At 45.4% G+C, this 22,231-nt stretch overlaps 1 protein-coding gene across 1 annotated transcript in view; it reads right to left on the bottom strand.

Annotated features, from left to right (window-relative positions):
• The window catches only part of BCL10 (BCL10 immune signaling adaptor), a 146,975-nt gene extending 126,222 nt beyond the window's left edge, over positions 1-20,753 (bottom strand). The window contains exon 1 of the mRNA XM_078645540.1: positions 20,425-20,753. Coding sequence (XP_078501666.1) covers positions 20,425-20,475 — 51 coding nt within the window. The 5' untranslated portion in view covers positions 20,476-20,753. The remainder of the gene's footprint in view (positions 1-20,424) is intronic.
• Positions 20,754-22,231: the final 1,478 nt, after the last annotated feature.

Here is a 22,231-nt window from a genome sequence, read left to right as displayed (position 1 = left end):
TAAAAAATAAAAATAAACCAGCAATGGATCCTAGTTCATATCGCCCGATAACTTCGATTAATAGTGCTAGTAAGATCTAGTAATAATTTTGGCCTACCATTTAGCACCGATTATCTACAAGGTAATCTCAAACCACCAGCATAGATTTATTCCAGGACAGGGGATAATTAACCATACAAGGAGGGTTATCACACTTTTAGATGCTATAACTACATTAAAGGACCCAATGGCTCTACTTCTATTGGATGCGGAAAAAGCTTTTGACAGGGTCTCTTGGCAATGTTTATGGGAGGCCCTGTCAAGGGTAGGAATCAAATAGGGCCTTTTGCAGGGCATTAAAACGCTCCATTACTATCGAAGGGCTAGGGTCTTTGTGAATAGTGCACTATCAGACTCTTTTGCCATAACTAGAAGGACCCGACAAGGATGTCCGAGCTCAATTCATTTGTTTGCTGAATATATTGACCCTTTTATAAGCAAGTTAGAAAACAACAGGGACATTGGGTCTATTCAGACAAGGCTGGGAGACAAAAGTGTTGGCATATGCGTACATAATTGCCCTTGTGACCCCTGACCCCACAACCGCTCTCCAGGAAGTAGAAGAGGAAGCAGAGAGGTACGGGAGACTCTCCAGCTATGCCCTTAATCGCTATAAAACACAAGTAGTGGTTAATGGTAACATAACAATAAATGACAACAGAGTGGTAAAGAACACAACCTATTTAGGGATCAATATATCTGCAATGACAGTTAACAACAATGTAGAACCCCTATTAGTCAAAATTAAGCAGGATTTGCTCAGATTAAACAATCTCCATCTATGTATCGTGGGGAGATGTAATATCGTCAAAATGCTATTCTTTCCCAAGATTTTCTCTCTTTTCCGGGCAATCCCACTAGAGTTTTCAACTCAATGGCTGAAAAAATTGAAAGATCTATTCTCTCGATTTGTTTGGGCACATCCCAAACCAAGAAGGGCTTTTACAATTTTTAGACAACCCAGGGAAAGAGGGGGGGATGGGCTTTACTTAATCTCAGGCTTTATTACTGGGCCACCACACTATTGCATAGCATGATGTTGCTGCAGGAGAAACCGGTTGAAAGAAATACTGAAGAGGTCCCGACCTCCCCCTTGAACCTATAATGGGGGAAGAGGCCTGGGGATGGCTGTGGCGATATCTACACAATCACTATTAAAAAGTTTGCTTTAAGACTCTACTGGATTTTTTTTTTTTTTAAGTGCGGAAAACAGTCCGAAAAGAAAGTGATATTGGCAGGTTCAATTTCTGTACACCACTAACAAATAATCCAAATCTGCCAAGAATTTTTAAGGATCAAACGACTTAAAGATGGGGGAAGCGGGTTGGACTAAACAAGGGTCCTTCTTTTCTCTGGAGGGTTTTGTCTCGTTTGAGGCTCTTAAAGTGTTGTATGAGATAGAGTGGACGGATTTCTTCAAATAAGGGATTTTTTTAGCAAAGAAAGTAGGCGGACCGATCGGATTCTCAAAAATGCTATAATGGAGAACTTGGTAGAGAATAGGGACCTGTCAATATGGGTTATCTATAATCTCTTCAACTAATTGATGAAAGATGACCTGGAGTATTGGTCAGTGAAGTGGAAAGAGAAAATTGGTATCTCAGAGGATATATTCCAGCATTCAACTAATATGGCACAGAATATTTTAATCTCTGACTGGCTATAAGCACAATACTACAAGACCTGCTTCTCTCTCTATTACAACCCACACAAGATTGCTAAATGGGAGGGGTCAGATCTGGTTTATATAATTGCTTCCTGTAATATACTCATGAAGTTAAAACTAGACATCACCAAATTGTTTAAGGAAGCTTTAGGAGTAGAATGTACCCTCTCTTCAAGCTTGATTGTGTTAGGTGTGATGCCGGGAAAGATCAAGAGTTTATTGGGATGGCGGTTTTGCAACTGTATATAGCATCAGCCTGGGGGCATCCCCAACCCCCCCGGATTTCAGCAGTGACTTTTCCGCTTCCTGGCAATTTACAAATCTGGAAAGGGCTGTTTATGCAAGAAGGGGAATGCAGGCACGAATGAAAGGCTTAAGGATATGGGCGCAACTGACATAATGGGTAGAGAAGAATCTGTAATGGCAAATTTTAGATGCTGAGGCCATGGCACAATACATTTTATGGGGCTAAAAGGGAAGGGATTTCTATGATCACCGGTTGTTTTGATCTTTTTAGGATTGCTATATTTATCCTGGGAATGATTAGTTGTGAAATTAAATGTCATAGGAGTGATAAGAATGGCACATACAAAATTTGAGGTTCTCACCAGCTCCATGGGGTGGGGGTTTCAGCCAAAAAGAGGAGAAAAAAGCACAATGTCTGTGTTGAATTCTATAAATGTATGTATATTATATATAAAATACTGTGCACTTAAAAGAAAAAAAGAGAAAGGCAATGCCACCACTGATCCCAGAAAGACAGGAACTAGTCAACAGTGTGGTCCCATGGTAGTATCTGCACTCTAACAGACAAATATAAACATTGAACATCAATTTTTTTCTCAAGACACTCTACATCCTTTTGGCACAGGAAAAAACTGTGACTATGCATGATCCAATACTCTTGGCAAACTAAACAAACAAATACCAGTTCTCCAAAATATCGCAAAACCAGCAAAGCAATAAACCAAAAACCACAACATTCGATATACTTAGCTACTTTGTGCTACCTCCTCATCCTCAAACGGGACAGCAACAACCTACATGCAGAACCAATCCTGTTCAACGGTCCTTCTCAGGAGGGATATTCAGCCTGGTGGAGTCCTCGCGGCAACAACTTTGACCCCTCTGGAGATTTTTAACACCTAACAAAGAGTCTAAGTCCAAAGGTAGAAATCTTCACCACATCTTCATCCAGCGGCTGCCCAATGAAGACGCCTCCTCTTCGAACACCCCCTGCAGCCTTGTCCCACTGAACTTTACTTTCTCAGTACAAAGGGTAACCGTCGGCAAGGCCCAATCCAGTTTTTGTATCTGGCCCATGGCCATATTTTCCACTTTTACCTGGTCTCGCACAACTAGATGTCCACGGCTGGCACCGTGATAGTTTAGGAGTTTTTATCATAAAATTTCAAAATTCATAACTCCGGTTCTACTAATTGGATTTTTGTCATTTTGCTGACAAATAACTTATTTACATTTGATCTATTTGTCAAAAAAATTCTAAGTGTGATTTTTCTTGGGTTGCGTTTTCACTCTATTGCCATTTGTGTGCTAAATAAATACTTTTCGCTCTGCCTCCAGGTTAGCCTAACTGCTTTTGTTCCAAGCTATCAGAGGGCTAAGCCCAGGTTATTTTTGTGACTTTTGAGGTGCACCCTGACAGGGATTGTAGCGGTTGCTTGAGCGGGGTTAACATCTCACTCAACCAACAACCCAATTTTGCAGTGTCCTTATTATATTTCCTAATAATCAAGTCACAGGCAATCCCCAAAGGGTCAAGCTGGAATCATATTGTCGCAGTGCCAGTAAACTTGAGGAAAAGTAGAAATGATCTCAATATGAGTCCCCTGTCATCAGTTCTGAGCATTCCAAGAATAGAGAAAGATGGCCAGTAAGGAGCAGCAATAATTGGGAGCATCAAATAGAAAATGCTTACCAAAAAAAGAAACGGACAGAAGAGACTGGTCCACAGTGTACCATACACCCTGCCTCATGATACTACTCTGCAACAATGTACCACTTCAATGACTATCAAAAGGCTATAATAATTAACAAGGAACACCAAAGTCACTAAGTCTGGTTTTGATATGTTTCCATACTTACGAACATTAAAGCCAGACCTGTTGGCATTGCAAATGCTCGTTTACTCCATTTGCTGTAATATGCAAAGTCATCACTGACTACACAGAAACAAAAATCTAAGTTTTGTATTTTTCAGTTTTTAAAACTTCAATATGGAAACACATTTTTGTCCCCCCCCCCCCCCAACTCTTTATTTTGTTTACCACATAGTAAATTGTTCACATACAGTAGACAAATCGTATCATCCATGGAATCACCCTACTCCTGGCCCTGCTGCAACATAAGCATATTGGGAACAGCGATCCTTGAATTAAGTATGTATATAGTTTGTGGACAGGGGGAGTGGAGCGGTCCCGTACAGTACAGAAGACTTTGCAAATTGTGTTTTGAGGGAATTTTAACAGCTATTGCCAGTCGCTAAATCTTGATTATGTGGCTGGCCCAGTACTTTCATTGAACATCAGCAATTAACAGCCTCCCCATCGCATGGCCCTAGCACGCATTTAATAAACGCAACCCGTGGTGAGCTCCCTTTCCATAGGAATTTCGGTACTGCTGTACGGTGGAGAAGAATGTGGGTGGTTGGGCGTATAGATAGTTTTTGAGGGTGTAGCGGAACCAGGCGAGGAAGATCATCTTGAACAGGACTCCCCTAACCGCCAAGTTTAGAGGCTGGCATTCCCATGTGTCCAGGGGCGCAATATTCATGTGAGGGTTATATACATGACTCAATATTTAAAGGGCCCGCCCAGTGGAGAGTAGTGGTTCGGCATAGTCATCCTGCCCTCCAATTATGGGTATGTGGAGTTTGACCAATTCATCATGCGGCAGGGCCAGACTGGCCGTAGCTGGCATCAGTCGTTTCCCTGGGGGGCTGAAGGGTGGGGGCTGGTTTTGCAGAGGTGCTGCAATATTGACCCCCCAGTAACAAAAGCAGCAGTGCTGGGGGTTGGTTTAGTTAAGCAGAAATGCTTCACACTAGCACTTCCACCCACACTCCCACCCCTAGTGCCGGTCCAATAGATTTGCCAGGTCTGCTTTGTGTTCTCAGTCTGGCTCTGCCCTGAGGCCAGACACCTCTGCCTATATTTGGAGCATCTCCATCGTGCAGTGTAGAGAAGTATACTAGGACATTGTCAGCATAGAGCGTTTTCGTACCTTCCACTCCCCTGGGCAACTGGAAACCACTGAGCTGCGCCTCGCATCTCATCCGTTCTGCCAACGGCTAAATGACCATAGCAAACAGCAATGGGGATAAGGGGCATCCCTGCCGAGTTCCCAGGGCGATGGCAAATGTGGAGAAAATTCTCTCTGGACCCCGACTCTTGCCTATGGTTTAGAATAGAGTATCGCTACATATCATCTGAAGCGATGACCAAAGTTCAGTCGCTGCAGCACTCGAACCATGAGGTCACATCAAACAGAGTCGAAGGCTTTCTCGAAATCTAGGTATACAAGGGCCCTGCAATCCTGCATTCACTTGGATATGGCCATTGGAGTGTGGAGGCGTCTCAGACAGTGGTGAGTGCTGCATTGTGGTATGAACCTGTTTTATCTCGGTGCACCACCATCCATATGACAGACAACAACCTGTTCGCTATGATTTTGGCAAGCATCTTAGTCTCTAAATTAATGAGTGCAATGGGACTGTAGTATGCAAATTAGTCAGGTGGTTTGCCAGGTTTTAGGATCACCGAGATAATAGCGCCCGCAGATCGTATGGTAGTTCACCCGAAGTGAAGACTTCAGTGAACATTCCCATCAGCTGTGGTGCCAAAAGCGAAGCATATTTCCTAAAGAATTCAAGGGGATACCAGTTAGGGCCAGGGGTTTTCCCTGCTGGGAAGGATTGATCTTTAGACTGAGCTGATCTTCAGTCAGTGGGTCCTCCAGTCGCTGTATACCTATATTGTAAAGACATGTTATGAGATAATTTACAATCCGATGGGTGCATTTGGCCGCGGTGGTGGTGGTTCCACATAAAGGTGTTTTAGTACCTAGAAAATTCTTGTGCCATCTGGACTGGATCCATGAGTGGTTATATTTGGGACAATACGAGACTCTAGTTCTCTATTCGCTAGCTGATACATTAGTTTCCTTTCCTTGTCACCCATTTTGTATATGCAAAAAAACAAGAGAAGGTCAGTCTATTGTTATGACAAGAAAACCTGGTCAGCTCCAAGAGAACCGTCCACCAGATGCAAACAACCTGCCCAATACTTGGCTAGGGAGAAGTCTCCATCAACCCACCCATCTGGCGAAACTTCGTCATTTGGAAGACTATGAGAGAAAGGTCAAGTATAACCCGATGCTGCACTGAGGCTAACGTAGGTAGGTACCCGGCCAAATACTCTCACTGTTCTCAGCCAAAGTAGTTGTTCAAGGTAAGAGACAACTGATGGAGTGCAGTGCTCGTGAAATACAGGTGCAGTTTAAAAATGACTATGGGGACAAAAAATAAAGTTTATTAGGTATTGTCCACATGTCATGGGATAAAAATAGATCGCCTGATAGTGTATAGCAAATTTACTATCTCCCGGCGAGTAGTGAGGTCGACATGTTTCAGCCGTGTGGCAGCCTTGCCCGGCTTTCTTCAGGACCTAATGATTGTTAAAAATGCTACTGCAAGGAAAGCAATCAATATAGAAATATATAGATTTGCACAAGAAAAGGAAAATAAATCAGTGGTTTGTTACCTCCCTACCCAACATGATTCTCATGTATATGTAGGTGAGACCATTTTCTTCATTCCCAGCTTTCTGTGGGAGTGTGCCTCACCTCAACCGGCGACTGCTCGGTGATAGAGGCCCCGCTCTGTCCGTCGGTACCTTGTTCCGATCTTCGAGCAGTGGGGGAGGGAGCTGACCAGGTTTTCTTGTCATAACAATAGACTGGCCTTCTCGTTTTTTTGCAAGTTCTGTATTGGAGATATTGAGTAAAGTTGGTCTATAAATACTATCCCCTAGACCCTCCCACACACGTTTTTTCCTACCCATTTTGTATACCCTACATTTTGATGTCAATCGAGAGAGGGCTGCAGAGTTCTTCAATGTCTGCCGGAGCATCAGCTTCTATTTTGAGTTGGATCTGGTTGTCCCGGGATTTGGTGCCCCACGTCATATTTCTCTTCCTCAAACGGAGTGATATCCTGGTATTTCCGTTGCTTGGCAGCAGTTTGAGAGGAGATGGCTATTGTCCTCTCAGAACTGTCTTCAGTATTTCCCAGAGCATACTCTGCGAGTTCACCAAACCATTGTTGAGGTCTGTGTAGTCTGATCTGCGGCCTGAGCAAAATCAGTGTAGGAGGCATCCTACAGACAACAGGAGGTTAGATGCCATTGCCCATGTGTGGGAGTCATGAGTGATTGGATAGTAAGAAATAGGGGCACCTGGTGTGTCCGAGCATGTGAAAAGATTTGTACCTGTGGCACCATGTTGGTGTCTGCAGATGAAAGGAAAAAGTAATCAACCCTGTAGGAGGAGCTAGGCCGGTGGGAGGAGTATATGTATTTTTTGCTTTATGGGTGAAACAGGCACCACATGTCGATAAGGGTGATAGAACTTGCCCAGGCGCTCAGGATAGCGGACTTGCGAGGTTAGACACTGTTGGTGTCCAGTCTAGCATTCATGACTGCGTTAACGTCTCCCCCAACCACCATCCGTCCCGCTAGGGGTTGTAGCAGTACATGCGTAAGTGATTGGAGTGGGTCCCCTACCAGGGTAGGGGAGGCATACACCTAAGCAAGGATCCAGAGCCTGTGGCCCATACTTACTTCTATCACTGTGATTCTGCCTAAGCTGTTCATGAACTGCTGTTGGAATAGCTTATGGAGGAGGTCGACTGTGTCCTACAGGAAGGGGTGCACCCTGCGTTGCATATTCTTGTATAGTCGGGGAACAGGGAGCCAGCAGGCAGCCATGTAGTCAGAAAGGGCTCCGCACCTTCCAGGATGTCAACGAAGTGCAGGTTTGTCCTGCCGGATCTGCCGTCAGAGTTCTCCACCCTGCGCTCCAGATAAGACACACTGTCTTGAAGGAAAATCACAGTGGTAGACAGGGTCAACACTGTGTCCTCTGCAGCAGAGTCGCTTTTTTGCTTCTGTGACGGTCTGCGATTTTACGCCAGACTCCTGCAATCTTCTTTTCCATATTGGTGTGGAGATCACATATGGCCTGGAAAATTAATTCCATGGTGTGACTGGCACTGCTGTAATCTCTCCTGCCAGGGTAGCGTCTTCGTGCGGTTTGGCAGTGATGGCATATTTATAAATTTTGGTCTGTTGAACAGTATTTATGTGTATTTTTCCCATTTTTGGACGGAAGGGTGAGGCCAGTCAATGTATGCAACAGCGTCGCAGAGTCGCGTAGTCATGGGCCCTCCGCCCGTCATTCCTCCTCGGACTCCGATCCACCCATTGCCGCAAGGCTAATGGGGGGGGGTAGTACTGAAACACCAGAAGCCTGTGGGTGCACAAAGAGCCCAAACTAGCGGAGGCCACCATGACAAGTAAGCAGTTAGACTCCCTGCAGCAAAGTGCCTAGGAGTCTAATTAACTTAGCTGGAGAGTCCAGGCCGCCCAATTTCCCATACTGCTGCTGTGGGGTTGGCCTTGCCCTCCGCTGGATGTCAGGCGATCATCCACCACGCAGGAAGTCCACGGCGCAGTCCGTCGCCCCAAGCACAGCCGTGTGGCCTTTTCCACGGGTAAACAGGTCTTCGGGTCAGCCCTCTATTCCTCAGGGACACCCTCCCGGGCTCACCTCCTCGATGGTTGCCAGGCAGGGGAAGAGCATCTGGCCCCTCCCAGACATTTGGCCACAAAGGCCCGGCTCTGCTGCACCCCTTATGCCACAGCTTGCGGCCCGGCCCCGGCAGGGAAGCTCAGATAGCCCTAGACGGTCGCTCTGTGTCATGGGTGAGCAGTGACTCCATAGCTGACTTTTGGGTGCAGCAGCGGCGCTGGATTAGCTGCATGCTAACAGATTTTGTCTGGCCTAGTGGAGCCGACGTTTTTCTGCCATTACCAGTGGCAGGCCACGCTCCCGGAAACAAAATTTCTATTTATGTGCAGTAATCAGTAAAAACAAAAAAGAAATGGGAGCCTCAATTAGGAGTACTCAGTTAAGAACAGGCCAAAATGCTCATTTGCAAACATTCCACAGATCACTTGACTTGGTGCTGCTAAACAGGACAGCATTGCCACATAGTTGTGCAACTCGAAACAATGGGCCCCCCAGCAGAACGACCATATCTCACAAATGGTCACTGGCCTTGGACTGAATGGGGCCCTCCGAAGGGTGCAAGGGCCTGTGTTATGCCTCCGCTGACACAGAAGATACTGATAACTGTTATTTTAGGGAGACATCACCGACTCATTTATAAAGATTAACTACATCGTAATGTGGAGTCATTTGGCAATGTAAAAAACATCTAGAGCCTAGAGGATAAAAACAGCAGCAACTATGATTATTATTTGAGTCATACAGGAGACAAAAGAGCAGTCTTGTGTTATCTTTTCATCAATACATCAAAAAGAAGTAGAACGTGGAAGTGGGCTTTGGGTCAGCCTGCTTCAGCTATTGGCTTTCGTACTTTCACATGCTTTGTTATTGCTTGGATAAGTTGTCCACCAAGGAAATTTGAGGATGCGTACGTTGTCCTTATTGGTTTCCCATTAGATGTTGTTGATGAAATGAAGTAGCCCATTTGTTAGCCGGTAAATGCAACATAAAATGTAGCTTGAAACTAAGACCAGGTTGTGCTCTGTTACGTATTTACCTTATTGCCACAATGACATTTGAATTGTTTTTTGGGGTTGCTTCTTGCCATTTGGACAACTAAGTAAAATAAAGGCACAATGATGTTCACTAATTACTCTTGCACGTTCATTTGTTTAATTTTCTGGCATGATAAGATGCTGTTGGTGTTACAGTTGTATTCATTCACAAAGTAAAGATGTGTGTGAACATTAACTTTATTGAAGAGCAATGAGAACACTGGCCCTTTCTCAACAGCATCTACTATGCACTACTTTATTGTGTGTATCTTTCAAATTCACCACTTTCGTCACAATCTCCTATCTTGATTTGATAACATTCTTTAGAGCTACACAGTACCTTTACTAATTCCATCTTTTTAATAAGGGGGACTCTTAAAAATGATTAACAATTAATAATGTAATAACTAATCATATTAAGAACCTATATGTCAGAGTATAATTAAACAATTATTTTCCTTATTCCTTACAAAACTGATTTTTTTTATAAATCATGTTGTGAACTGTAAACAACAAAGAATCAATAGACCACATCAAATAGAATAATCCTCTCATCTATAAGCATACAACTGTGCACTTTTACTATCATCATCAAGCTAAAAAGATCCAGAGTTAAAGACAAAACCCCTTGGTTTAATGGATCCCTCAACAATGAAAGGAGAACCCTCCGGCTAACAGAAAGAACCTGGAAACAGCACCCCTCAGCCTCGCAACTAAAACTTCTCCGACAGACAATGCTTACAACAGGAACATCCTCAAATCAAAAAAAAGAGTTCTTTAGATCGCAACTGGAAAATGCTAAGAACAGACCTCGCAAGCTCTTTGAAATGGTCTAATACCAATCTAACAAACTGGCTAAAACTTCCTCAAGAAACCTCAAAATCACTAATAACCTGTGAGGAGTTCTCCTCCTCCTTTACAGCCAAAATAACCTCCCTAGGAAAAGAACGTAAATTCTGCCACCAACATCAGACCTCTTCCTGCCGGGTCCCATTGCTCCTCTATTCCCTCCCCAGACAACACCCAAGAACCAAGAACACTGGCCCAACTTCAAGTTATATGAGGACCATTCCATCTCGAAAATTCTATGCTCCTTAAATTCGAAAAAACCCTTCAATGACCCACTCCCCTCCAGCTGAGTGGCCGCGACCGCCCAATTTATCATTCCCATTTGGACAACAATAAACAACGCTTCCCTACTACAAGAGTCCATACCTGACTCTCTAAAAGCCGGTCAAGTCGTCCCCATCTTAAAAAACCGACCTTGAATCCTGCTACTCCAGACAATTTCAGACGAATATCCAATATCATACATCTAGCGAAAGCTCTGGAGAAATGTCTGCAACTTCAACTGAGCCAAATTATCACCAACTTTAATATGCTAGACGAATTCCTATCCGGGTTCAGGCCTGGGCACAGCACGGAAACTACTATTCTCCATATTGTGGACGATGCTCTCCAAGCCCTTGACCAAGGCAAAACAGGTCTCCTAATTCTAATGGATGTATTTTCAGCATTCGACACAGTCAACCACGAGAAACTAATTGGACGCCTCAAATTCAGGATGGGAGTAAAGGGAACCGTTCTCGAATGGTTTAGATCCTTCCTCCAAAACCGCATCCAGATATTCTTAGTCAAGAGTAATCTATCTGTTCCTTCCTCAATAACGATCGGAGTACCCCAAGGATCAACTCTTTCCCCAACCCTCGTCAATCTCTACCTTGAACCGTTACCTGAATTACTATGTACCGCCAATATCTCCTTCCACAAGTATGCCGATTATACCCAGATCTACATCAAAATCTCATCTCTGGAGGAGATCTACTCTTTGAATGAGGCCCTAAAGCTGCCTGTTCAATGGCTCGCCTGCAACCAGCTCAAACTAAATGCACAAAAACGGAGTTCCTTCTAATCTCCCCCCGCTAAAAGTAACACTGACATCCGGGAATGGACCAAGTCGATCACAGCAATAAACTGCACCTCGACCATAGTGGAATCTGCCGAATCTCTCTGCACAACCCTGGACCGCAACCTGAATAATCAAGACCACATCAACTCACCTGAGCTACCTGAGGAAACCAAAACCTTTCCTTGATGCCTCGACCTAAAAATGGCAGTCCAGGCATTAATGTATTTTATTGATGTGGTATGTGATATGTACTTGTACTTTATTGATACTTTATTGATGCATCTGTCTGAACATGCTCTCACATGTACCTTCCTCACCCCAATTGTTATTTACTCACAGGTTGTACCTTTCGGCTGTAAAGCGCTCTGATATCTGCAAAGATCTTGTTCGCGCTATATAAAACTTTCAAAATAAATAAATAAATAATCTCCAGAATCGAATACGGATGCTTAACCCTTTCAGGCCTGCCCAAGATCTCCACAGCCCCCCTAAGAGCTTGCCATAACGCCGCCGCCAGACTCTTAACAGGCTCAAAACAATTCGGCCAAATCTCACTGCATTCGGATGGAGCTGTATGGAATCATACGTACTAAAGGTATATAACAACCCAGTAGACTATCACACCTGGCATTCACAGCCCACCAGGCTCACAGAGCAAGAGTGTTAGATTACAGGAAAGACCAGTCAAAGATCCAACTGAGGTCTTTGGCCCATTATGCTAGAATACCTGACATGACCATGAGAGCCCACACTCATTGAAGGGCAAATGTTCAGAGAAAAGGTAAAGCGCCAATCAGAAGTCATTGTTCCCCTTCGACCAGGGACCTAGGTGCAATTTCAGTCTGATACAATAAGCAGAGATTGGATGCTTAATTTCGGACTTAATCTCTTTTTATGCTGCAATTTTCCAGCAGCCAGTGTCTAATTTTATAGTCAGCTAGGCTCACACAAATTCGAGTACATTTTATGTGGCTTCCAATGCAATCAGTGGATTTGGCACCAAACACTCCAAACAGGATAAATCTCAATTTCATGCCCACCTAGAGTGCTTTTGTGGACAATGTAATTAATAATATTAACACTTCAGTCAAATGGCAATAAAAAGGGTTATGGAACCGTCCGAGGGAGAAGAAGAAACCATATACCACACTATTGATTTTAGTCTCAAAGGTGTGGCCCCTTAATACTATCCCAGGTATCTTGGGAACCGTAGAAATGACTAAGAGAAGCTTCTGCATCTTAACTTCAACTTAGAAAATGTTTGGACTTCTAAGACCTCCAGGGACATTAGCAGGGCCTTGCATAAAAAGTCCTTGTTTTACTAAGCTAAATACTTGAGTGTAGGTCAGTGAACCCACTCTTTGGATGTAATATTGCTTCCTCTAAACTCATCACAGTTACAGGAAACGTGCCTGTTATCTTTAGCAACCACCTGGCCTCAGCCAGAGCTAGACATTTGAAGAAAGTCAATATTTTAACACTAAACCCTTATCTCTGAATTATATCACCTTTAAACCAGAGGTCAGCATGGAATCAGCTCCATTATAGTTCTAGAAAGACTTCTACACACTTTTGCTCCAAAGGAATTCATGCACCCAGACCATCAGTCTCATATCCCTTGGCTCAAAGATAATATAAAGATGATAAAAATAGAAATCACAGAATAGAATAGAAGACACTCAGCAATCATCACAACTTAAACATCTCAACATGATCAATAAGCATGCCATAAAGAAGGCAGAAAGACAACTACGTTTCAACCCAATCTCCAATTCCAAATACCCTGCCAAGGAACTTCATATTAATTTAACGGAATTCAGTAAACTAGAGATAACCTTCACAAAGTTTCTGCAGTCTCAGGATTTCTGTGATGTCATTGTTGACTACCTGAAAGCAAAAGAAAAGATTGCGAAATAGCACCCTAGTAGCAAAACATCTAGAAATCACCACACTAAATTACATTAGCCGTAGCAATGAACCACCGCGTATAAAGCGCTCCGATATCCTTCGGGATCTTGTTCGCGCTATATAAAACTTTATAAATAAAATAAACAGTTTTTTTATATATGAAACATTAAATTTGTATTCAATTGATTGTGCAAAGTGTACACAGTGAACATGGAACCTACAAAAATTGTGACATATTGTGACATAGGCAAGTGGTTTCCAAAAATAAAAAAGTCGACCATCAAAAATTAATGTACAATAAAGACAGCCTCTCAAATTATTAGTAGAGACTGGTGAATGGTTCGCATTATGTTGTCGGCGGCGTTTCGACCCCCGTAGAAATAAGGGGTCTCTTCAGGACCTAGTGATGTAGGGACATCTGAGAAAAAGGAGCTGATGTCAAGAGTGACATTTGTGCACCACAAGGAAGTGAAAATGTAGGAAGGGTGCTCACATGGGACCCAGCCGGGCACCCAGTGAGGGGGAAGGCTGACAGCCAAGGTATATACGATGGACAGTGGAACCACTGCAATTAGGGTTTCAGGGAATCATGGACGGCGAGTAGAAGTAATACGGCAATGCTTGTGATGGTGTGGGTCTCAGTATGAAAGTATTCTGAGCTAAGTACGAAGATTAAAAAATAATGTAATTCTACAAGCGGAGACGGACTAATGCGGTTCCTCATTCCTGCATGTAGCGGACGCATGCGATTGGTGTCTCTTCATCGATCGGAAATTTTCAACATGATGACACACAGAGTGCCGTGCAAATGCCGATTTGGAACACAAGAATCCAGTATATTGACTGGATTTCTATTTATTGACACACATCGTCTACACCCACAGCTGGTGTATTTGTGAATCATTGTGTTAGACCAGGACAACGTCACAATTGTGGGCTCAACACGATGGAGTGGGGCTGGCTACAGGGACCCTGTGAGGTCCACTGAACAAGAGAATGTTAAACCCTGGTTGCGAAGAGTTGCTGGGTCCCGCGTCGAGGATGAAATGCACAGCCGAACCGAGGTCTTGGCAGAAGATGCAGCACGCAGCACCAGTTCCTAGGAGCTGCAAGACCTGGTGTCGTAGTCGAGGAGACCATCGACGAGGGGGCTTGTGATGCAAACTCCTGTGTCAAAGTTGCTTTTCTCACTACCTGTATGCGAAGAAGTTGCGGAGCTTGCAATGTGGAGTCCTGTATGGCCGTCGAGGCTGCTACCAATGGGAGGCTCCTGATGCAATGTCCTGCATCTAGGATGCATCGCGAAGCAGTGTTTCCAATGAGGCTGCGATGCAAAGTCTTTGCAAGGTCAACGCACCAGAGGTGATGCATCGGTTCTGCCCGAGGCTGCACCGTGTAGGAGAAGAGAAGCGTTGTTTCTGCTGGGTCCACAGATGGGCTGGCAGAGCTCCTTCAGGCCCACTTCCAAGGGTCTAGAACTGGGGTTGCACCACTTGGCAGGGTAGAACTCACATATGGCAGAGTCCAGGTGCTAGGATCAAGGTGTGGGAAGCCTATCCCTGAGGCTTCTGATCAGGAAGCCAGCCAACTAACCCTTGGAGTCACTCTCGAGTAACTGAGTTAAGAGTTGCAGGTCCAGTCCTTCTCAACTATGCAAGAGGGTAGCAGGGCTTCCCCAGTTAACTCGGAGTGACCCATCCTGCCAACTACTAGCTTTCTTTAGTCTTACAGTCTGGGAGCAATGCACAAAGAACAACTGCCAACTGCACCTAGTCATGTGCTCTCAATAGATGCCTTGCTGATTAATTTGCCAATCACCAGCTCCTTGATGACACACAGTTAGGATTGAGACCCAACAACAGCAACAACCGATGACATCCAGATGATTCTGGATAGAGGAGAAATAACGGCCCTCACTCTGCCCGACCTCTCAGTGGCCTTCGACACAGAGACCCACCCCATCCTGATAAGACGATTACACAAGAGCAGCATCCAATGGATTTGCAGTACAGACCAAAACAACCCAGACAGCCAACATGCGGCCCTACCGAAAACCCAGAACTCATATGCGCAGTCCGACAGGGGTCTACGCTCAGCCCGATCCTCTTCAACATTTACATGACCCCACTGGCCGACGTCATCAGAGCACACATCGATATGCTCACATATGCCAACAAAATATCAATCAAAAGAAACAACTCCAGCACCCGCATGACCAAAGTGGCTGCCTGGATAAAGTCCAGCTTCCTCCAGCTGAGACCGACAAGACCAAAGGGTTGATTTTTGGAAAATATGCCTTGCCAGGGGACTCAGCCTGGTGGCCCATGGCACTAGGATACATTCCCATCCCCAGACGACAAGCAAAAACTCTCTGGATCATCATCGATGACAGACCGGATACATCTGCCAATGTAAATTTCATCGCTGCAGCCTGGTTCATTGCACTGGGAATGTTGAGAAAAATCTACTAGTAGCTTCCAAACAACACCAGAAAAACTATCACCCAGGTCCTCATTTCCAAGAGTCTGGGCTATGAGAACTCATTTTATGCAGGAATCAACAAGCAACATACAAAAAGACTACAGACTATTCAGAAAGCTATGGCCAGACTTGTCCTCAATTTCTCACAATGGTCCCGCGTCACACTTCACCTGAGGGACCTCCTTTGGCTCCCCATACACAAGCACGTAAAGTTCACGCTACTCACCCAAACGTACAAAGCACTGCACACCACAGGCTAAACCTACCTGAACAACTGCATACATTTCTACCAACGCTAATTTCCCCCATTCAGTACCTCTGCCAAGTCGGACTCATACTATCATATGACCCATGCATCCACAAACATAGGAGGCCGTGCCTTCTCGTACATTGCTCCTAAAGCATGGAACAACCTCCCACATCACACCGGAGCCTCCTCCTCTCTTTCTGAATTCCACAGGATGCTAAAGACATGGCTCTTTGAGTAAGTACCCACAGGGCTTGCCTCAAACCTGCAACGTGCCAGGGTATCCTTACTAGTGAGAGTGTGCTTTAAAAATACACATACCAGGGTTAAAAATGGTTTTCCCTCTGACTGGAGTCAGGCTGTGTCCGAGGGTCCTGGGAATGAACAGGAGAAACCCTCCTTGTAATTTAGAAGTCAAAAGAGGTAGCGCTAAAGCCCCCCTTTGTTCTGCCAACTGTTTCTCAGTTGATTGCTAGATAAGCCAAGCCCTGCTAAATGATCAATAGTTAGCACTCATCATCCCTTCCTGGGCTCAGAATAAGGCCATGGTCCTATGAGCCAGGGTTGTCATATCACAAGCTGAAGAGGTGTGACACGTGGATTTAAGCCAGTTTCTAGGCATAGCAAAGAGGTTCAAGACTACACTCAACAATGCAATGGGGAATACAATCGAGCTAGAGGCCAGCAATGTGACAGCTCTTTATCAATGCATGCAGAAGTACTGCATAATTTATCACTCTTCTACAACGGTTTACAGGTTACTGCCCAATTATACTTCCCAGTGACCAGAATGAATCCCAATCATACCTCCCTTGGACTAGAACCAGATAAAGGTGACTGAGAAAAAGACTACTAACTGCATGCTTCATAAGTTGAGTGCTACTACTCCCACCCAGATGGTGGGAAGGAGACAGACATAAAGGCAAGAGACCAACCACCCTCTGAGCAGTAAATTTAGAATTCCTTTTTAACATCACCCACTAACAGTCAAGGAAGTCAATGCAACCAATTACAGCTTATGGCAAGTTTAGTACACAAAGTGCCAGCTCTCAAGAGACAACAGTCAACCCAATGTTAGGGCTACAGTATGGCCTTTAAAGAACCCATTTGATTAATACAGTGGAGACCAGAGCAGAGGGCAGGACATCAAGAAGGCCGCAAACTAAGGAAGCTCCACCAGCTGTTTTTCCACCCTAAAGAATTCTGGTGCCCACTGCTGCCAATTTGATTGTGTAACTGCCCCATCTGTCTCCTGCTCACGTGGCTGCCTGGGTTTGCAGGGGAAACGCCCTGGGGGCAGCCGCGGAGCGACTCGTGGCCTACTTCTGGCTTAGGCAACACCTGATTCGTGCATTGTAAAACTAAAGTAACATGTGGTTTGCAAGACAAATGGGCACCCTTGCTACCATTATATGTTCAGTCACTTTTTCAGATATATTTGTGGTGGAGCGGTGTCATCGCTACCTTGCACAGCAGCCGGTGCCGGGAGCTGCCCCCCCCCACCATATAATTGCAAGACTATTGAATTATGGAGATCAAAATACTGCTCTACGAAAGGCCAGCGAATTGAAGACACTTCGCTATGAGTGCACTGAGTTATTCCTCTATCCTCATTTCACACAGCATGTGCAGGAGGCTAAATGTCTATTCATACTTTCCAGAAGGAAGCTACGAGAACTGCAAATGGAATATAGTATGCTCTAGCCTGCAAAATTGCTTTTGATGTTGGAGGGGAAGGCACTCAACTTAACTGATCCTAAATACCTGCTGCAGTTCATCAAGAGGAAGGAGGGTCCTGGTAGTGGACGTGGCTCTACAAAGATGGCTGCTGGTAGAGAAGACATAATTCGGAATCATAAGTACTAAATGTATATAGCAACCCAGTAGACTATCACGCTTGGCATTCACAGCCCACAAGGTTCACAGAGCAGGAGTGTTAGATTACATGAAAGACCAGTCAAAGATCCAACTGAGGTCTTTGGCCATTATGCTAGAATACATGATGGATGGACCTTTCACAACGCCAGATATTATTAGGAACTCGATCAGCAGAACTTTGCAGGGACTGCCCCTTGCCACGCGAGGTCTTTTGTAGAGACTTGGTTCAGTCCTTGGGCAGTGGCGCAGTGCAGCCTGGGTTCGCTAGAAGGCTTGAGGCTTATTCCTCTCCTGGTGATGCCTGTTCTGGACACTGGTAAGATCGCTCTAATGGTATTGTGGCAGTATTTCCAATACAGTGTGGTTCTCCTAGTGACAGAGTGATTTTATATTATCAGGGAGTGTCACTATCCTAGCACCACACTATTGCTTTCAGGAGATATTTTGTCATTTTGTATTGACCAATGTGCTATTAGTTCATAACTTGGGCACACCCTATATTCCATGTGAGGTATAATGTGGATTGACCGGCAAGTCAGTTGTGCTTTTTGTGTGGTGCTGATGATGAGGGTTGGGGAGGGATATATAAATGCTATGCAAGTTGTGGGATTCCATAGTGTGGGTGGGGTTTTTGTTCCACCTGTTTATCTTTGGTTGCTTATAAGAAAATGGGAAATGTGCTGTATGGCTGGGCAAGATCAATGCTTTCTAATGGGCGCTGCGCAATTGCTGAGACAGACCAAGCAGAGGCTGGCTAACCTGCCCCCTCATTGATTAGATTTATCACATTGAACGTCAGAGGCCTAAATGATAGTAGTATAATATGAAAGGTGGTGGCGTACCTCAAGAGATACAAGACAGATGTAGCCGTAATAGAAGAAGCCCATCTAGCCCCGGGGTGTGGTGTCTTGACACAATGAAGGATGCAGGGCGTTTGCCATGATGCAGGTTTCACCTCTCATGCTCGCGTTGGATGGCCCGTGGCTCTGGTGTCATATTACAGGAGGTGCATGTGGAGCCTGGGGGTATGTTTGTGGTGGCCCGTTGTTATAAAGAGGACTTGGCTGTATTACTGCTCAGGGAATATGGCCCTAACTATGATGATCCGCAGTTTTACTATTCCCTAAGGGCCCTTTTAGTTCAGTGGAGGGACATGCCACAAATTTGGAAGGGTGATTTTAATTGTGCATTGAACCCGGAATATGATCATTCGAGGGGGGCCCCCTGCCGCCCCTCTGCAGTGGAGCGGGTGCTCCACGAAATCGCGTATAGAGCGTGTCTTCTGGACATACAGAGATATTGGTCTCCAGCTGGTCTATATTCCGCAACTCATGACATTCATAAACGTATAGATTTTTGGTTGGTATCAAGGTGTTTGGCCTCTCTTGTTCACAGATGTGAGCCGCTCCCACGAACCTATTTGGATCACTCAGCATTAATTCTGGAACATGAACTCCAAACCCGGAGGCATACTGCCTTTACTTGGAGCTTCATTCCCATTCCGAGATAGCCCAAACTATTAAGGAATACTTCCATAATAATATCAGAACCAGTGGCGTAACGATAATTGAGGGGGCCCCCCTGCCAGGTACATGGAGGGGCCCCCTCCGGACTCTATTAGGAGCTCTCAAGCCGGAGTGCAGTGCTGAGGGGACCTCCTTGAGCTTGAGGGTCCCCCCGCACTGCGGGGGATGCGGGGGCCTGTACTACACCCCTGATCAGAACGGTGGTAGGCCTTCAAGGCTTTTATTAGAGGCATCACAATATCCAAACATGATGGCGTTTTTAGATCACTCAGGGTTCATAATTGGGCCTAGAAAGGGAAATCGGTGAACTGGAGAGCAATCACCAGATCACAGCTGAAGAACGCTTGGCGAAATTCCAAGACATCGCTAACAGATCAAACATCTAGGCAAATATGCTACAGCACATACATATGGAGAAGGGGAACGCCCAGGAGCCACACTAGCAACATTGATGAGTCCGAAGTGGTATTAGAAATACAAGACTCACCAGGGCAACCAGTAAGTAATATTGATCAGGCCACTGACAGATTCCGCGTGTATTACGCGGGGTATCCCTTGCGTGACACTTTCCCTGGCTGTCAAGTGACCAAGAAGAAAGTGCCCCTCGGTTTTTCGTTTTTTTGTTTTTACAATTACTCGTGAGAATACCGAGTATTCATGGTACAAACCAGCTTTCCTTTACTCACATTATACTGTATAATTAATTTCAAATTCTCCCATAAACTGTGCTTAAATTGTCATCAGTAAGGATGCACAGATTATTGTTTTATAAATATTATACAATGGAAACGCACGTAATGATACATTTGTGATTTTTGTATTGTGATGGAACATTTAATTTTGTCGAATAAACAAAACGTATTGATAAACGCTGGTAAGCAGGACTAAATTAAAATGTTCAAACTTACGTCTTTTTTTACTTCTGCCATTTCATCCTCGGTAAGCTGTGAAGCATCCATTGTAGAAAAATCTTCCGCGTTTTCTTACGTGTTACTTTTTAAGCAACAAATACTTAGATGTTTAAACACAGGAACGATTTAGATGCATTTCACCGTTCTTCGCCGAAGAATGTGGCCAAACCACCCAGCACCGTAAAGAAAGGCAGCATGCGAGCGAAAAAGAATAGTTACTGGCGAATATTAGCCAGTGTCACAAGCTACAGCATGTTGAATAAGTAAGTTTCCTTCCTGACTCGCTGGAGGAGTTCACGGTGCAGTAGTCCAATGAGATTTCACCAGGGCTTCCTTATTCAGCGTGTGACGTCGGCATCAGGAAACAGGTAAATTGTGAGCTCTCGGGGTTAAAATATGTGCTCGTTTCTGATTGGCAAAAATGTATGTTTACAATACAAACGCTTTCTCGATTGGATAGATGAATTTTCTTTTAATTAATTTCCACCTTTAAAGTAGCAAGTTTGGAAACCCAGTTTTATGACGCTGTTATTGTTTGCTTTTATTTTCTGTTGTGCATTTTAAAAATATAACTTTGTAATATTCGTAAAAAACGTAAAAGAATATGATTTATTTGTACACATACACACACAAACATGAGTCAGTTTTCTGCTCTAATGTGACACTAGGAATTGCGAGTCAACTCATGTAGTGTTTTTCTGATTCTTTCTCCACTTTACAACGGACGGATGCAGAATGTCAAAACTGATGAAATATGATACTGTCAAATGACTTGCATGTATTTTGGTAAATCTGAGAAGACAAAAAGTTTTAAAGGGTTATCATTCTTTATTTACAGATACTTAGTATAATTTGCCGGGGGGGCAAGGCAAGCCCAACAGCAGAGGCTACAGACCGCGCCGTGAGGGGAACGGCTAAAAGCACTTACCGGCATCAGCTCTCCCAGCAGCGCCGTGAGGGCAACGGCCAGGGACTTCACCTTCCAGGTGCCCCGGAGTTCACCGGCGCACCAGTGACATCACAGCCTGCGCCCGGGGGCGCTACTAAACAGTGGAGCGCCGAGCGCTCAGTGGGGGGCAAGGCAAGCCCAACAGCAGAGGCTACAGACCGCGCCGTGAGGGGAACGGCTAAAAGCACTTACCGACATCAGCTCTCCCAGCAGCGCCGTGAGGGCAACGGCCAGGGACTTCACCTCCCAGGTGCCCCGGAGTTCACCGGCGCACCGGTGACATCACAGCCTGCGCCCGGGGGCGCTACTAAACAGCGGAGCGCCGAGCACTCAGTGGGGGGCAAGGCAAGCCCAACAGCAGAGGCTACAGACCGCGCCGTGAGGGGAACGACTAAAAGCACTTACCGACGTCAGCTCTCCCAGCAGCGCCGTGAGGGCAACGGCCAGGGACTTCACCTCCCAGGTGCCCCGGAGTTCACCGGCGCACCGGTGACATCACAGCCTGCGCCCGGGGGCGCTACTAAACAGCGGAGCGCCGAGCGCTCAGTGGGGGGCAAGGCAAGCCCAACAGCAGAGGCTACAGACCGCGCCGTGAGGGGAACGGCTAAAAGCACTTACCGACATCAGCTCTCCCAGCAGCGCCGTGAGGGCAACGGCCAGGGACTTCACCTCCAGGTGCCCCGGAGTTCACCGGCGCACCGGTGACATCACAGCCTGCGCCCGGGGGCGCTACTAAACAGCGGAGCGCCGAGCGCTCAGTGGGGGGGCAAGGCAAGCCCAACAGCAGAGGCTACAGACCGCGCCGTGAGGGGAACGGCTAAAAGCACTTACCGACATCAGCTCTCCCAGCAGCGC

The sequence above is a fragment of the Lissotriton helveticus genome, chromosome 1_1 (genome assembly GCF_964261635.1).
Source record: "Lissotriton helveticus chromosome 1_1, aLisHel1.1, whole genome shotgun sequence".
Lineage (NCBI taxonomy): Eukaryota > Metazoa > Chordata > Amphibia > Caudata > Salamandridae > Lissotriton > Lissotriton helveticus.
The sequence above is the reverse complement of the archived record's forward strand: the minus strand, read 5'-3'. Positions and strand labels throughout refer to the sequence as shown.